Raw genomic sequence first — 17,997 nt, 5'->3', positions numbered from 1 at the left:
AGTGCTTGGGAGAGTACAATATAACCACAGACACATTCCCTGTCCATAATGAGCTCACAGTCTAGAGGGGGAGACAGCTATTAATATACATAAATAAATAAATTACAGATATATACAGATATAAACATATGTGCTGTGGGGATGAGAGGGAGAAAGAATGAAGGGAGCAAGTCAGCGTGATGCAGAAGGGAGTGGGGGAAGAGGAGAGGAGGGCAAAGTCAGGGAAGGCTTCTTGGAGGAGATGTGCCTTCAATAAGGCTTTGAAGTTGGGGAGAGCAATCATCTGTCTGTTATGAGGAGTCCACCTCTGATGGACTGATTCTGACATTGCCTTGAGCCACAGATTGGTAAATTAGTTTACAAATCAATTAATCGATGGCATTTATTGAGCAGTGACTGTACTAAACTCTTGGGAGAGTGTGACAGAGTAGGTAGACATATTCCCTACCCACAAGGCGCTTACAGCCTGGGGGAGTTTAAAGTCTTGAACTATAGTTGGTCTAGGAAGTCCTTGTTTCTTGCCGCTTTAAGTACTCCAAGGGATGGTCAGAGAGTCTAAAAAGAAGTCCGGAAGGCAGAGAAGACCTTGACAATTACGAAGGCTTAAAACTGTGACAGTGGGAAGTGATGGGCCAACAAGATCCTGAGTTGATTGATCCTGTGAAGAGCAGTGTGGCCTAGTGGAAAGACCACGGAAAAACCACAGGCCTGGGAGTCAGAGGACCTGGATTCTAATCCTGACTCCGCCATATGTCCACTGTGTGACCTTGGGCAAGTCACTTCATTCTCTGTGCTTCAATTTCCTCATCTGTCTAATAAGGATCTGCCTAATTTCCCTCCTACTTAGACTTGAAGCCCCATACGGAACAGGGACTGTGTCTGACCTGATTACTTTGTATCTACCTCAGCCCTTAGAATAGTACTTGCCAGCTAGAAGCCCTCAAAAAATACCACAGTTATTACATACTATTGCTACTTCATTCATTCAATCGTATTTATTGAGCGCTTCCTGTGTGCATAGCACTGTACTAAGCGCTTGGGAAGTACAAGTTTGCAACATATAGAGACGGTCCCTGCCCAACAGTGGGCTCACAGTCTATAAGGGGGAGACGGACAACAAAACAAAACACATTAACAAAATGAAATAAATAGAATAAATATGTACAAGTAAAATAGAGTAATAAATATGTACAAACATATATACATATATACAGGTGCTGTGGGGAGGGGAAGGCCTACTTAGAATGAGAGCCCCATGGGGACAGGGTCTGTGTCAGACCTGATTAACTTGTATCTACCCCGCACTTAGAAGAGTGCTTTTCACATGGTTAGTGCTTAACAAATAGCATAATTATTATACACTATTACTCCTGCTCCTACTTAGACTGTAAGCCCCACGTGGGACAGGGACTCTGTCAGACCTCATTAGTTCGTATCTACCCTGGTGCTTAGAACTGCACTTGACACATAGTAAGTGCTTAACAATTATTATTATGAATGACTATTATGTTGTTAATTATCAATTCAATTATCATATATTATTGTATTATTGTTGATTATTATTCTCCCACATGCCAATAACCTTCCTACCTCTTTCTCTTTGGCTTTCAGACTTCAAGGAAGCTTTCCTCCTCTTCGACAGGACCGGGGAAAACAAAATCACACTGAGCCAGGTTGGCGATGTGCTGCGTGCTCTGGGTACCAATCCCACCAATGCCGAGGTCAAGAAGGTTCTAGGAAACCCCAGTAATGAAGGTAAAGCCACCAGTGTGCTGCTCCTGCTGCTGCTGCTGCTGCTGTGTGTGTGTGTGTGTGTGTGTGTGTGTGTGTGTGTGTGTGTGTTTGTGTGTATATTTGCAGGGTGCTATTTGGTGCCACCTGTCCCGACCAGACCAAGAGAAAGTCTGAACCCCCAGGGAGCCCCCAGAAAATCCCCACCCATCTGGTGTCCTCCCAGACCCTGTAATAATAATGATGGTGCTTAGTATATCCCAAGCACTGTGCTAGGAGCCGGTGTAGATACAAGGTATTCAGGTTGAACACAGTCCCTGTCCCGCATAGTGGAACAGTGGGGAAGCAGCGTGGCTCAGTGGAAAGAGCCCGGGCTTGGGAGTCAGAGGTCATGGGTTCTAATCCTGGCTCTGCCACTTGTCAGCTGTGTGACTTTGGGCAAGTCACTTAACTACTCTGGGCCTCAGTTACCCATCTGTAAAATGGAGATTAAGACTGTGAGCCCCACGTGGGACAACCTTATCACCTTGTAACCTCCCCAGCGCTTAGAACAGTGCTTGGCACATAGTAAGCACTTAACAAATACCATCATTATTATTATTACTCCCAGCTCTGCCACTTGGGCAAGTCACTTAACTTCTCCAGGCCTCCATTATCTCATCTGTAAAATGGGGATTAAGACTATGAGCCTAGGTCAGACAAGGCCTGTGTCCAATCTGATTATCTTGTATCTGTAGAGTAAGCACTTAACAAATGCCATCGGGGAAAAATAAAGTAGGAGGGAGTAGAATTTAATTTCCATTTTACAGGTGAGGAAATTGAGGCCCAGAGAAGTTAAATGACTTGCCCAGGGTCACTCACTAGATAAGTGAGGGAGCCGGGATTAGAACCCAGATTCTCTGACTCCCGGGCCCAGGCTTTTTCCATGAAGCCAGTAGCTAATGGAGACCCAACTGAGGGTTCCCAGTGTTCCTCCCACCTCCAACCTCCAGCCAAGCCTGTAACGGGGCTAGCCCAGGAGCATGTTATGGCCTGGTCAAGGCTATCAGCTGCCTATATGGTCACTGGCCAAATACCAATAGACCCCCCGCAGAGGACCCCAAAATTTCTCTGATTTCTTCCTCACCCAGTACCCTATCCTGCCTGTGCACAAGTGACTTAAGACTGTGACTTCCTGGTGCAACAGCAAAATTCCCTTAACTCTATTTTGTACTCATGTACATAAGGTGCACACATGTGTGCATTCATATGTGTTGTGTGTGTGGGCATGTGGGGGGAGGACTTTTAAGAATCCCTCTGGTCAATAAGAAAACAACTCACCCTGTAGGAAGGGAAAAAACGGCCTTTGGTGAGCAGTCTAGCAAGCTTCCTTTAATTTAGAAATTTGTTACCTTAAATGATGTCAGGAATAGATCTTTCATGTCCCGTCCAACAGCAAACATAAATGAGTATGATCTTGTAAATGCAATCCTGAGTCCCCTTCTAGTACCTTTTGAAGGTACAAACTTGCAGTGGGGTGTTTCTTTCAGAGTTGAATGCCAAGAAAATCGAGTTTGAACAGTTCCTGCCGATGATGCAGGCTATTTCTAACAACAAGGACCAGGGGAGCTATGAAGACTTCGTTGAGGGTCTGCGCGTCTTTGACAAGGAAGGCAACGGCACAGTCATGGGGGCTGAACTCCGTCACGTCCTGGCTACCCTCGGTAAGGACACCTCTATTCACCAGCTGTCCCCATCTCCATCCAGCGACCCTCTTTTAAGGACTCACAGCCAGGCATTTTGAGGGAACAGGCTTTGCGCATTGCGTTAGCTCTTCCGGCTGAACACCGTGGCTCAGTGGTAAGAGCACGGACTTGTGAGTCAGAGGTTGTGGGTTCTAATCCCAGCTCCACCACTTGCCAGTTGAGTGACTCCGGGCAAGGCACTTAACTTCTCTGGACCTCAGTTACCTCATCGGTAAAATGGGGATGAAGACTATGAGCCCACGTGGGACAACCTGGTTATCTTGTACCTACCCCAGCACTTAGAACAGTCCTTGGCACATAGTAAGCATTTAATGAATACCGTCACTATCATTAAATGGTGCAAAAGATGGAATGCTTCAAGAGGAGACCTACCCATGGTGGTCCAAGGCCTCCAACCAGAGTGCCCAGAGAGAAAATGAATTTTCACCTAAGAGTCAGGACTTCCTTGAAAGGAGCCAAAAGAGAAGGATGTACTCTCTAAGAGACTGGAGGATCATGGGGAATGGGCAGGAGGTTTCAAAAGTTGGAAGGACAAGCTGGTGAGACTGTGAGAGTGTAAAGGCACGGGAAATACACGGTACATGCTACATGGGAAGTACATAGTATATGGGAAGTGATTCTTAGAACAGGATTCCTAAGGGATGGCAGATGGTGGAGCCAGTATGGATTTCCGGGCTCCCCAGCTCCCTTCAGAGCAGTTCTAAAGGGTTGGATGGCTGGAGATGACTGAACTCCTGGATTATTCCCTGTTCAGGTGAAAAGATGACGGAGGAGGAGGTGGAAACCCTGCTGTCAGGTCAAGAGGATTCCAACGGCTGCATTAACTACGAAGGTAGGCCCCGAGGGGGGCGTGGCCTGGTGCGAGGGTTCTGACCTGGCTACTGTCTTTCCTCAGAGACCGCTGGCTGCCTGGGGCCAGAGATTCTTTAGGCCTCCACCTGCCGGAGACAATCCTTTCCCTGGCAGAAATCACCCCGTGGGACAAGATTACCGTTTTTGGAAGCAGCATGGCATAATGGAAAGAGCATGGGCCTGGGAGTGAGAAAATCTAATCGATCAATCTCTCTTATTTCTTGAGCACTTGCTATGTGCAGAGCACCATACTTAGAACTTGGGAGAGTATAATACAGCAGAATTACCAGAAATGTTCCCTGCCCTTAACAAGGACCTGGGTTCTAATTTCAGCTTTGCCACTTGCCTGCTGTGTGATCTTGGGCAACTCACTTAACTTCTCTGTACCTCAGTTCCCTCATCTGCAAAATGGGGATTTGATACCTGTTCTCCCTCCTACTTAGACTGTGAGTCCCTCGTAGACCTGCAGCGTAGCTTAGTGGCAAGAGCACGGTTTTGGGAGTCAGAGGATGTGGATTCTAATTCAACCTCTGCCACTTGTCTGCTGGGCGACCTTGGGCAACCCACTTAACTTCTCTGTGCCTCAGTTACCTCATTTGTAAATGGGGATTAAGACTGCGAGCCCCACATTGGATAACCTGATTACGTTATATCTACCCTAGCACTTGGAACAGTGTTTGGCTCATAGTAAGCATGTAGCAAATACCATAATTATAATTATTATTATTGTATCTACCTCAGCACTTAGTACAGTGCTTGGCAAAAAAGCAAGCGCTTAACAGAAACCATTAATTTTATTAGTAGTAGTAGTAGTTCTAATCCCAGCTCCGCCACTTGCTTGCTGTGTGACCTTAGACAAGTCACTTAACTTCCCTGTGCCTCAGTTCTTTCAACTGTAAGATGGGGATTCAATACTGTCTCCTCCACCTTTAGAATATGAGCCCCGTGTGGGATGGGGATTGGGTCTGACCTGATTATCTTGTGTTGTATCTACTCCAGCTCCTAGTACAGTGCTGAACATATAGTAGGTGTTTAGTAACTACAAATGACCCCTAAGGATGTATGTTTAGTATATATGTTTAGTAAATATGACTCCTAAGTCCTGCCCTGGAGCACCTGATTGAGATCATCCTCCTGATTGAGATCATCTGGGGTTGTTCAAGCTATGCCCCAGACAAGCTCCCCACGAATCACAGGCCCCCTTCAAACCAGAACAGCAGAGTTTCTTTCATGGAGTTTTTGCTTACCATCAAACCTATCTCTGAATCATTTGAATTTCCCCTCAATTGTTGGCTCTTCACTCCTAACACGAGTTTGTTTTCTTTTTTCGACAGCTTTTGTCAAACACATCATGTCCAACTAAATGGAAATCTTCAGGTACACTTTCTTGCATGTGTTTGATTTGTTCGACAGATTTTTTTTGTGGGTAATAGCTTCAGATAACATGTGCAGAGAGATTAGCAAACAGACAACACTGAATGCTTGCATTTTCATACTCTGAAATTCAGTATTGCAGGAAACTGCACTTCAGCTACAAGCCTTGGGCTATGTTAGGGGACACCTTTTCAACTGAACAAGAAATGCTTTTGCTATTAGGTCCCATTGAATTTTAATAATCCTTACCAAGGATTTCAGCAATCATACGATCATTGATTATTCTTTTACAGTAGTTTCAGGCAGTGTATTATTTCAAGAGCCTGACCATAGATTTGCCAAGCCAGCTACTGGCTAAATCAATCAACCAATCAATCAGTGGCTTTTATTGATTGCTTACCATGTGCAGAGCACTGCACTATCCACTCGGGAGAGTACAACAGAGATGGTAGGCATGTCCACTGCCCACAGTGAGATTACAGTATAGAGAGGGAGAAGGACATTAACAGAAACACATTACTGATATGTACGTTAGTGTTGTGGGGCTTTTGTCAGGGACAACTATCAAGTGCTTAAAAGGGTTTACAGATACAAGTCTACAGGACCCAAAATCCTCTAAGGTATTTTGGGCAATGCTGTTCTCTCATGTTTGGACCAAACTTTGTTGGGTGAGGGCACTAATTTGGCATGCCTGTTTCCACTTCCTTTAACACAGCCCTGCTGGGCAAGAGAGTCTGATCCAGTGACTCGAAGGTGAGCACGTCTAAGTGCACATCACAGATCCACAGAGCATCTGACCACATGTAGTCCACCAAGTTTGCTCTATCCAGCCCCACTTCTTTCTCTCTCCATTCTTTCTGGAAAGATGGGCTGGGAATCTCACTGAATTTTATTTCCTTTCTACCACCAGAGCACACACCAACTATGAAGACAGTGGAATTGAGATTTCTGTGACTCAGTGAAACTCCCACAACGACAATCCAGCTCAGTTGGCCATGGCTAGAAGGCCCAATCCAAGTCAGCAAGGACTCTTCTGAACGCTTCCCCAAATCTTTTTTTTATATCCTGGAGTTTCCCTCTGGATCATCCAATGATGTGCCGTACATGCTTGCTGAGGCAGAATAGGAGGAGAGTTCTGCTGTACTTGTTAAATATAAGAATCGCTATTTCCCTTCGGAGCAATCTATGTCACCAAAGAACATCACAATAAATCCCTGTGGACAGTCTCGGTATTTGTAAAGTCATTTCTCCCAACCCTCTGAAGTCTGAAAAACAAAAAATCTGGTCTCTTTGTTTTGTGAATCTCCAGGATAAAATTAAGGATGAAGACAGATGGGTCACTAAAGAAATGCTTATACGGGAATCCCTCTCTAATTTCAGCACGATGCCTATTAAGAGTATTTGGTCAATGGTTAAGTGAACTATTTCAATGGGGAATGAGGGGGATGTGTTCCAACTCACTCTACAGGAATTCCCAATACTCCAAACACACCTATAGTCAAGGAGTGAATACATAACTTTTTGAGATGCTGTCGTGCTGTTTTTTAGGGGTGCAGTACTACAAGGAAAATACAGATACACACATATATTTGGCTCAAATGTCACAGTATTCTTGTTTCTAACTGGTCTATCAAGTTGGCTATCCTAGAGGCAGGATCAGGTGCCATGTTTGATTGTCCCTCTCTAACAAAGCTCCAATACGCAATGTCCCAGACCCCAATTCCCACAATCTTTTGCCTTTTAAAAGACATTTTCTCTTTATGATTTACGAAACCATTCATGTGTGAAACCTCCTGGTCTTCATAGGCCTCAGTTGGTGATCTGTGGCCCGGTTTGGGATAGGGGCACTGTATCTGAATCACAGCAGTGCAGGTGAATGATGAAGACAAGGAGAAGGGAAGAGTGAAAGTGTGATAAAGAGGCCGGAAATGGGGAAACAGATCACAGTCAGTAGGGAGTGCTTCTTCCCATAACTCCGAGCAGTTGTCTCAGGTCTCCAATCCACCTGGACAGTGAAATTTAAACTCGAGAGGAACTATTAGTTCTTCTGTCTTGAGGGAAAAATGTAAGGGGCCTTTCTAGCTGCCCATAGTGTTTTTTTTTAAGTCACCAACCATTTATTTTACAGCATTTGCTAAGCACTTACTATGTGCTAGGTACTGTTCTAAGTCCTGGGGTGGATACAAGGTAATCAGGTTCGTCACAGTCTCTGTCCCACATGGGGCTCACAGTCTTAATCCCCATTTTACAGATACGGGAACTGAGGCCCAGAGAAGTTAAGTGACTTTCCCAAGGCCACACAACAGACAAAAGACAGAGCCAGGATTAGAACCTAGGTCCTTCTGACCTCCAGCCCGTGCTCTCTCTACTAGGTCACTCTGCTTCCCATTGCATCAAGATGCCCCAACAGTTCCCTCCACCCCCACACCTCCCACACTCCCCTCTCCTGTGGTTCATTCAGAACCATCTTCATCCTAAATGTTGAGGAGAGAAGGCAGACTTGGGAGCAGTGGAAAAGCTTTTAAATGAACTCCATATTCTTCCCCAGCCATTCTCTGAATTATTCCCACTTTTGCTGGCCAGCGAGCATGCTTTGTGATTGAAAAACTCCACTTCTGACCTTTTCGGCAGCCGCCAGAGTGAATTACCACTTCCCGAGGAGGAAAGACATTGAGGCCACCCCTAACTTCACACTTATGGAAGATGCCAACCTGCTGCTGTGACTTTAGTGACAGTGGCTTCCCCCTCGCCGGGATTTGTCCTTTTCCCAAACCACTTCCAGGAGGTATTTAGGACCATCTGATGCTGTTGGGATCATGGCACCAAGTAAAAGTCAGAATCTAGAAATCAGCCTCTTATAGAAAAGGCACTGTAGATGTGGTTTCCTACGGCCCGCTCCAGCCAATGACTATGTTGGGGATTCATTCATTCAATCGTATTTATTGAGCGCTTACTCTGTGCACAGCACTGTACTAAGCACTTGGAAAGTATGATTCGGCAACAGATGGAGACAATCCCTACCCAACAACGGTCTCACAGTCTAGAAGGGGGAGACAACTGTGGGGCCGGTAAGAAGGGCTGAGGAAGGATTTCACTCAAGGATTTCACTCAAAGTGCACTCAAAGGCCGGGCAGTGAGGGCCCAGCCAGTGGCCAAAAGAGAAGAGAGTCTTTTTATCCTGAAGAATCCTCCCACAGGCCAGGTGGCCGGGGTAAATAGAAACACATAAGTGACAAAGTAGTCATCGTCAGATTCCAGGCTCTATTTATAATTCCCATCCCTCAATTCCATAACTGTGAAGTCGTATTCCTAGAGCAAATGTATGTGATTCTAGTGTTCCCCCATAACCACTTTCCCTCAGGAGGTTATAAAACTGTCTTAATCCTCTAGTGGAACGACAGCTCCTTCTATTGCTGGGTGACCCAACCTTATTAAATTACAATGTATAATGTACCCATAACTCTGGGAGTAACAGGTGCAATAGAGGAGACTATTTAGGAGGGTGACAAAATTGTCTATCGATACACCAGCTGGGCCAGTGACAGGTGCTGGGTTCCTGGTTCTTTAAAAAGGACTTCTGGTTAAGCCTTTACATGGAAGGAAGCACATGCAACTAATCTCCAAAGCACAGCAAGGAGCCACTTACAGAATCTTTGCCTCCTCCCATTTCTCCAGAAGAGGCCAGGTTTCAAGCAACATGGTCGAAGCTGCGTTTCTAGATTTGTTTCCCTAACTGCTGTGGAATGATCCAAGGATCTAGAGGGCCCGGCTTTCTTTTCATCTGGGAATTAGTGTTTCGCTCTGTGATGATGCCCAAAGTGTGGGCCCAGCAGGGTTGGAAGAAAAGAGGGCAGGCAGTGATGAAAAGTAGCATGGCCTAGGAGTCAGAAGGAGCTGGATTTTAATCCCAGCCCCTCCACTTCTCTGCTGTTCTTGGGCAAGTTGCTTAACTTCTCTGTGACTCGGTTATCTCAGCTGTAAAATGGGGATTTCCCTCTCAGTATTCTACCAGCCTCAGCTACGGGAGGGAGAGTCAAGCAGAGGCATACCCATTCCATTCCTAGCTTGGCCAGTGGCAAGTGAGTGGAAGGCAATCTGCTACAAGCCAAAACTCACTTGTGCTGGGCAGCAGTGGCAGGGGAGAGAGTTGAGGGCAGAGACTCAAGTTTACTGCATGGAAGGAGCAATGGTAAGTCACTTCCATATTTTTACCAAGAAAACTCTTTGGATACACTACCAGAATGATTGCAGATGGAGAGTGGGGCATTCTGGGAGAGATGTGTCCATGGTGTTGCTATGGGTCGGAAGCGACTCAATGGCATAAGACAAAAAAATGGGGATTAAGACTGTGAGCCCATTGTGGCTCAGTGGAAAAAGCACAGGCTTGGGAGTCAGAGGTCATGGGTTCTAATCCCGGGTCCGCCACTTGTCAGCTGTGTGACTTTGGGCAAGTCACTTAACTTCTCTGTGCCTCAGTTCCCTCATCTGTAAAATGGGGATTAGGACTGTGAGCCCCACGTGGGACTACCTTGATTACCTTGTATCCCCCACAGCGCTTAGAACAGTGCTTGGCACATAGTAAGTGCTTAACAAATACCAACATTACTATTATTATTATTATTATTATCCAACCTAATTTGCTTATATCCACCCCAGCACTTAGCACATTGCCTAGCACATAGTAAGTGCTTAACAAATACCACAATTATTATTATTATTACAGTGTTCTACAGCTACAGATTGCACCCAGACACGAACCAGCCAACTGGTAAACTGTGCTGTTGGCTTCTGGGGGACTGGGCCCAAGGGTGTGAATGATGCAGCACAAATCAACACACTCTAATGAAACTGATTAGAGTTTCAGGACTCCCGACAGCGGCAAGCCCCATGCCAACACTCAAAAAAAGGCTGTCACAAGTAGGCGGTCCAGGATACTGGTCACTGAAGAGACAGCAATCCTGCTTGGCAGCAGCCTGGATGTCTGAGCAGCTCTATTTAGGGACATCACCTCGGATGGGAAAGGGGACTGAAAAGGGGAATTCCTAAATTCTCCTGCCTCTCCAAATACCAGCTCTCCAGCAAACCACAACTGGTAAGCAATATCTGCAGGGCCAAAACAAACGGAAAAAAGACTTACAACACATCAAGGGACAGTTTGTTTTTCTTGTGTACTGTATGCCCGGACTGTGGATCATGAATTGACCTTTTCAGCCTCATCATACACTCGAAGGTGAATTTCACAGACTGCAATCTCATCCTCTATACTATAAGCTCATCCTCTGGACTGAAAGCTCATTATGGGCATGGGAACACGTCTGCTAGTTCTGTTGTATTATATTCTTCCAAGAGTTTAGTACAGTGCTCTGCACATAGTAAGTGCTCAATAAATACGATTGATTGATTGAGTAGTGTCTTATTTAAATAACTGCGGTGTGAAGCACTGAACTGTGTGCCAAGCCCTGTACTAAGAGCTGAGGTAGATACAAAATAAGCAGATTAGACTCAGTCCCTGTCAACATGGGGTTTGCAGTCTGAGGAGAAGGCAGAACAGATATTTAATCCCCATTTTCCAGGTGAAGAAACTGAGTCACAGTTTTCCAGCTCTTCCCTAAACTCGATCCAAAGCGTTGACATCTTTTTTGTTTTTTCTTAGTCACTCCACCCCTTTCCCAGCACTCTGATGGACTGGAACCTTCTTCTATGGTGAATTTGTGTTCTGAATGAGACTTAAGTCTTCCAATTAGAAGCTTTATTTGTTTCAGGTCAATCAATCAATTAATGGCATTTATTGAGCACTCACTGTGTGCAGAGCATTGTACTAAGCACTTGGGAGAGTACAACACAACAGAGCTGATAGACATGGTTCCTGCACTCAGAGAGCTCTCAGTCTAGAGGGTGAGACAGATATTAATACAAAGAAGTAATTTACAGATTCATTCAATCATATTTATTGAGTGCTTACCGTGTGCACGGCACTGTACAAAGCACTTGGAAAGTACAATTTGGCAACAGATAGAGACAATCTGTACCCAACAATGGGCTCACAGTCTAGAAGGGGGAGACAGATAGCAAAACAAACCAATAACATCAAAATAGATAAATAGAATTATAGATATATACACATCATTAATGAAATAAATAGAGTAATAAATATGTACAAATATACATAAGTGCTGTGGAGCTGAGGGTGGGTTGAATTCCAGGTGCCCACATACATGATGCAGAAGGGAGAAGGAGGGATGAAAAGAGGACTGAATTGGAGAAGGGCATCTTGGAGGAGACATGACCTTAATAAACCTTTGAAAGTGGAGAGAGTGGTAGTCTGGTATATATGGAGAAGGAGGCCAGAGGATGTGGGAAAGATGTCAGCGGTGAGATAGGTGAGATCATGGCACAGGGAACAAGCTAGTGCTAAAGGTGAAGAATATGAGGGCTGGGATGTAGTAGATCAGTGAGATAAGATAAAAGCCAAATTTCTGGACCCAAGAAAAATTGCTTTTAAAACTGGCCCAGAAATGTTTTCCGGACACCAAACGGATGCTTCAAAAGATTTCAATGACTAATTGTTAATAAATCAGTAATACGGATTGCATTTTCCCTGAAATGCACATGTGCTCTAAGATGAAGAAAGATAGAACTCAATTATTTGTAATCTCACTAATTTCACTAAATCCAGGCTTAAAAAAATATTGTTTTTCTCAAACCTAAATCCTCCTTAGTGACAGACTGGAAATTAGATGAAGTTTAGGAAAAATGCAGTTGTAGCACAAAAACAAACCCCCAAAATAAAAAAGAATAATAATGGGGGCCATGAAGCTGCAAGATAAATTCTGTCATTTTCATTGTACTGTTTTTGATAACGACCTGGTAGGAGAATATACTGGAAAGTATCTCTGCTGCCAGTGAGAAAAGAAACTCTAAACATAGGGAGGAAATGACAAAATGGGATTCAATTTGGTTTTATACTAATGCTTTTTGCACAATGGCACAGGGCATCAGAGAAAGAGACAGATTTGCAAACAGTAAGAGAACTGTTCCTCTAGACTGTAAGCTCCATGTGGGCAGGCACGTTCCTACCAACTCTGGCTTTGTTTCATTTTGATTTTTTTTTTTTTTTGAGGGGGTGGGTATTTGTTAAGCGCTTACTCTGTGCCAGGCACTGTACTAAGCGCTGGGGTAGATACAAGCTAATCAGGTTGGACAGAGTCCATGTCCCACGTGGGATTCACAATCCTATCCTCCATTTCACAGATGAGGCAACTGAAACACAGAGAATTAAGAGACTTGCCCAAGGTCACACAGCAGACCAGTGGCAGAGCCAGGATCAGAACCAAGGTCTTTCTAATTCCCAGACGATGCTCTATCCATTAGGACACACTGCTTCTCATATGTCTGTTACAGTGTACTCTCCCAAGCACTTAATACAGTGCACTGCACACCATAGCGGCTCTAAAAATGCAATCGATTAATTGATTAATTGATTAATTAAAAGTGGCCTTTTTGGTTTCCTCAAAGGGAAAGGATTGTAGATTTTTGTTAAGCTCATTGAAGGGGTTTGAAAGCACCTGGCTTCAGCTTTCAAACAAGCCTGGCAGGACAGTTTCAGGGACTGAAGGACAAATTATAAAGCCCTTAGTGCAGAGGGGTTGGTTTCTCCTACACTTCCCAGAAGCCACTGGGATATTCTGGGAGAAATTTGACTTCTTTTCCTCAGGAAATGTTTGGAGAAAAAGCCTCAGTTAATTTTCTCTGGTGTACTGCAGTGTGCTGCCTTTGAGCTACTCCTGGTTGGGACCACATCAGAAGAATTTCCACGTCGTTATGGATTTCTTTGAACTTCAAATATACCTGGATTAAAAGGGAAATTAGGCTGTTCCCATTTGGTGTTCTTTTGCTTAACCGTTTTCCATTCACTTCCCGGAAAAAAAGCCTTTGGGTGAACATGTGGCCAGGGCCCAGCTTAATTGCAGCTGATAATGAGGCAATTAAGCCTTGCATTTGTAGTTTTAAACCTTTCCGGCCCATCCTCCTAGAGGTAACAAATATCTTCGAACAAACAACTCTGCAGGCTCAGGAACACACTATGTTAATGCAAAGGAAGCCAATAGAGTGAAAAGATGTTGCATTGGCTCAGACTTCTAAAAGGTAAATGAAGGTACAAAGAGTGGAAATTAAGTGAGAATCCCAAAGAGGAGTGAAAGAAATAGCATGACTTTCTAAGTATTCTCCCCTTCCTTTATCTTCCTTCCTATCTCCCTCTACCACAGCCCAAAGGGGCAAGCTAGTAATAACAGATAGTAATCTGTTCCCAACTATTTTCTCTTTCACCGCGTTTGATAGCGTGCTCAACACACAGTAAGCACTTAATAAATACCATTATTATTACTGATAACACATAGAGACCATGAAAGATGGAGGCCTTTGATGCTCATTGTTTAAAAACGGTGTATTTAAACCTTCAGAACCTCCTAGAATAGTGAAGGAATCAACGGCTATATCTGCAGAGTCACTAGTAATAATGTCCAAGAACTCATGGAGTGTGGAAGAAACCCCTAAAGATTGGGAAAGGGCAAATGCTGTGCCTGCTTCTTAGAATGAGGGCAGGATGGAGATCAGGCCTTCTTCATAATGGATGTCTGGGAAGAGATGGGCATAAAGGATCGGTGGGACTGTAACCAACTGTAGAAGCAGTGTGGCCTGGTGGATAGAGCATGGGGCCCAGGAGTCAGAAGGACCTGTGTTCTAATCTTGGCTCTGCCACTTGGCTGTTGTGTGACCTTGGGTGAGTTACTTCACTCCTCTGTGTCTCAGTTACCTCATCTGTAAAGTGGTGATTAAGACTGTGTCCAACCTGATTAACTTGTACCTACCCCAGCATGTAAAACAGTGCCTGCTTAACAGTGCCTGCTTAGAAAATACCCTAAAAAAACCCCGTAAAACCCTAGGAAGACCATAGGATGAGCAATTTCTACTAGATCAGTCTTAAACTTTTCAGAGGAGTGTCAGGCCAGGGAGACAAGGGAGAGATAACAGTTGGACTTTATCTGGCTCCCTTAAGGTTCACGCTTAATTCCACATGACATCAAGTCCAGACCAGTCTAAAGTTACAATCAGTCAATCGCATTTATTGAGCGCTTACTTGTTGCAGAGCACTGTACTAAATGCTTGGAAGAGTACAGTATAACAATACTCAAGGGTCCCCCTTGGCTCAATGTCAATCTACTCTGTCATTCCCTTTGCCCTTTAAGATTAGAGAGCGATGGCACATGGGGTAGAAATAATCGGTTCTCTCATAACATGTTTTTTTCAATATCCACTTTGGCTAGGGTGCTATCAGGGAATTAGAAAATGTTCTTCCAATAGTACGAGTCTGTTTCGTTTCAGTATGCAGTGTTATCAAAGAAACTGCTTTTATGTGTGTACATGTGTGCATCTGTATATACACATTTGAACATGTTCCTGTGAGCCCATGCATGTGTACATGTATGCATGGACATGGCATTGGAATGGCTGAGAGCTGTAGTGTGAGTTTTACTTACTAAGATATTTCACAAGAACACAGCCATTGCAATATAGGAGAACTGGGTATACAAAACATTTTAAGAGAAGCAGGTGTGGTCTAGTGGAAGGAACACAGCACTGCAAGTCAGAAGTCCTGTGTTGTAATCCCAGCTCCCAGTTATAATCCCAGTTAACTTTTTCTGCCTCTGTTTTCTGAACTGTAAAATGGGAATTAAATACCCATTCTCCCTCCCCCTTAGGCTATGACCCCAATGCGAGACAGAGATTATGTCTGTTCTGATTGTATGGTATCTACCCCAATGCTTGAAACAGCAAGTGCTTAACAAAAAGCACTGTTATTACTAGTATTATATTAATATTAAGTATTATATTTTTTAACGAAGTCCCTTGTGACCTCTTTCGGGGTGCCCCGTCCCAGGGCCATTTTAGGTTTCCCATGAAACTGAATTAATCCCAAAATAGTTTAACAAAAGCTTCCAAAGGAAATCCAGATGCACAACATCCACTCGATAAAGAGCGCTCAGAGCAGAAAGGGCAGGAACCAGTTTTCAACAGCTTGCCTCAAGTCAATGGGGTGGGATCCTTGAAGAGAAGAAATCTTTTGTGTTGTTCCCTGGTGACTCCCTGTGGTCTCAGAGAGGAGCAGAACTGTTTTTCAGAGGGAGCCAGGTCTTCCCAGCTAAGGGAAAGTCACTGCCAGGCCCTCAAGCCCTTGAATTTAGGGGAAATAGAAGTTGGTATTAATAGACCTTAGAGTTCCTTAGAGATTGTCTGAAAAAAATGATCATAATTTACTTTCATCTCTGTAATTCAATCCACACATTCAATGTCACCAAATCCTGTCGGTTCAACCTTCACAACGTTGCAAAAATCCCCCCTTTCCTCTCCATCCAAAATGATACTAAGCCATCCAATGCAGTTATCTTGGAGAAGCAGTGTGGCTCAGTGGAAAGAGCACGGGCTTGGGAGTCAAAGGTCACGGGTTCTAATCCTGGCTCTGCAATGTCTGCTGCGTGACCTTGGGCAAGTCACTTAACTTCTCTGAGCCTCAGTTACCTCATCTGTAAAACGGGAATGAAGACTGTGAGCCCCACGTGGGACAACCTGATCACTTTGTACCCCCCGCCAACCTTAGAACAGTGCTTTGCACAAAGTAAGCACTTAACAAATGCCCTCGTTATTATTGTTATCATCTTACCCCACCTTGATTCCTGCATCAATCTCCTTGCTGACCTCCCTACCTCCTATCTCTCCCCACTCTAGTTCATACTTCACTCTGCTGCCCAGATCATTTTTCTACAAAACCACTTAGTTCATGTTTCCCTGCTTCTCATGAAACTCCAGTGCCTGCCCAACCACCTCTGCACCAAACAGAAATGCCTTACCCTTGGCTTTAAAGCACTCAATCACCTTGCCCCCTCCTGCCTGATCTCTCTGGTTTCCTGCTACAACCTATCCACACATTTTGCTCCTCTAATACTAACTTACTCACTTTACCTCAGTCTCCTCTATCTTGCCAACAACCCCTTGCCCACATCCTGCCTCTGGCTATCTGACAGACCATCACTCTCCCCACCTTCCAAGCTATATTAAAGGCACACCTCCTCCAAGAGGTCTTCCCTGACTAAGTCCTCATTTTCTCTTCTTGCACTCCCTTCTGCACTGCCCTTGCACTTGGATTTGCACTCTTCATTCACCCCACTTTCAACCCCACAGTATTTACGTACATATCTGTAATGTATTTATATATATTAATGTCTGCCTCCCCCTCTAGACTGTGAGCTCGTTGTGGGCATGGAATGTGTCCACCAACTCTCCCAAGTACTCAGTGCAGTACTGCCCAATAAACACAATTAATTGATTGATTTTTATCAATGCTTTTTATTTTAGCTTTCACTTCTTTCCAATCACTTACTAGTAATAATAACTGAGGTGTTTGTTAAGAGCTAACTATATGCCAAGTATAGTGCTAAGGTCAATCAATCTATCAAATTGATTGAGTGTGTCATATGTGCAGAGTATTCATTCATGTACTAACAGCTTGGGAGAGTACAATGCAACAGAATTAGCAGGTACATTCCCTGCCTATAACAAACTTACAGCCTTGAGTGGGATACAGACATTAATATGAATAAATAAGTAATTTATAATATATAATTTAAAGGTATGATATAATTTAAAGAAGCAGCGTGGCTCAGATGAAAGAGCACAGGCTTTGGAGTCAGAGGTCTTGGGTTCAAATCCCAGCTTCGCCAACTGTCAGCTGTGTGACTTTGGGCAAGTCACTTAACTTCTCTGTGCCTCAGCTACCTCATCTGTAAACTGTGGATTAAGACTGTGAGCCCCACATAAGTGCTTAACAAATACCATAACTATTATTAGTATTATTATTATTAACTGCAGGGAGAACAGGCATTTTAACCACATGTTTACCAATGAGAAACCTGAGACACAGGAAAGTTCTCCCAAGGTCACACGGCAGGGAAGTAGTGGAGCCAGGATTAGAGCTCCCAGGCCCAATATTTTTCCAGTAGGCCATGCTGCTTGTTATTTCATTACTAATTAAATCAAATTCAATTCTGTTGTATTGTACTCTCCTAAGTACTTGGTACAATGCTCTGTACATAGTAAGTGCTCAATCAATACCACTGATTGATTGACTGGCTTCATCTGGTCTGGCAGCCCCCAGAAGGCTGACGTACTGTGGACGGAACCAGTTTGAAGAGTGGATGTATCAGTTGCTCCAGAATTCCCAGCCCCTTGAATTAATCAA

General features: G+C 44.2%; 1 protein-coding gene across 2 annotated transcripts in view; it reads left to right on the top strand.

Annotated features, from left to right (window-relative positions):
* MYL1 (myosin light chain 1) overlaps nt 1-6,920 on the top strand; it is a 28,750-nt gene extending 21,830 nt beyond the window's left edge. For both annotated transcript variants that reach the window (XM_038766664.1, XM_038766665.1), the window contains exons 3-7: nt 1,612-1,755; nt 3,261-3,434; nt 4,231-4,308; nt 5,663-5,705; nt 6,613-6,920. In XM_038766664.1, the coding sequence (XP_038622592.1) occupies nt 1,612-1,755; nt 3,261-3,434; nt 4,231-4,308; nt 5,663-5,691 (425 nt within the window). In that variant the 3' untranslated portion in view covers nt 5,692-5,705; nt 6,613-6,920. The remainder of the gene's footprint in view (nt 1-1,611; nt 1,756-3,260; nt 3,435-4,230; nt 4,309-5,662; nt 5,706-6,612) is intronic.
* The last annotated feature ends 11,077 nt before the right edge of the window (nt 6,921-17,997 follow it).

Source organism: Tachyglossus aculeatus, chromosome 25 (genome assembly GCF_015852505.1).
Source record: "Tachyglossus aculeatus isolate mTacAcu1 chromosome 25, mTacAcu1.pri, whole genome shotgun sequence".
Lineage (NCBI taxonomy): Eukaryota > Metazoa > Chordata > Mammalia > Monotremata > Tachyglossidae > Tachyglossus > Tachyglossus aculeatus.
The sequence above is the reverse complement of the archived record's forward strand: the minus strand, read 5'-3'. Positions and strand labels throughout refer to the sequence as shown.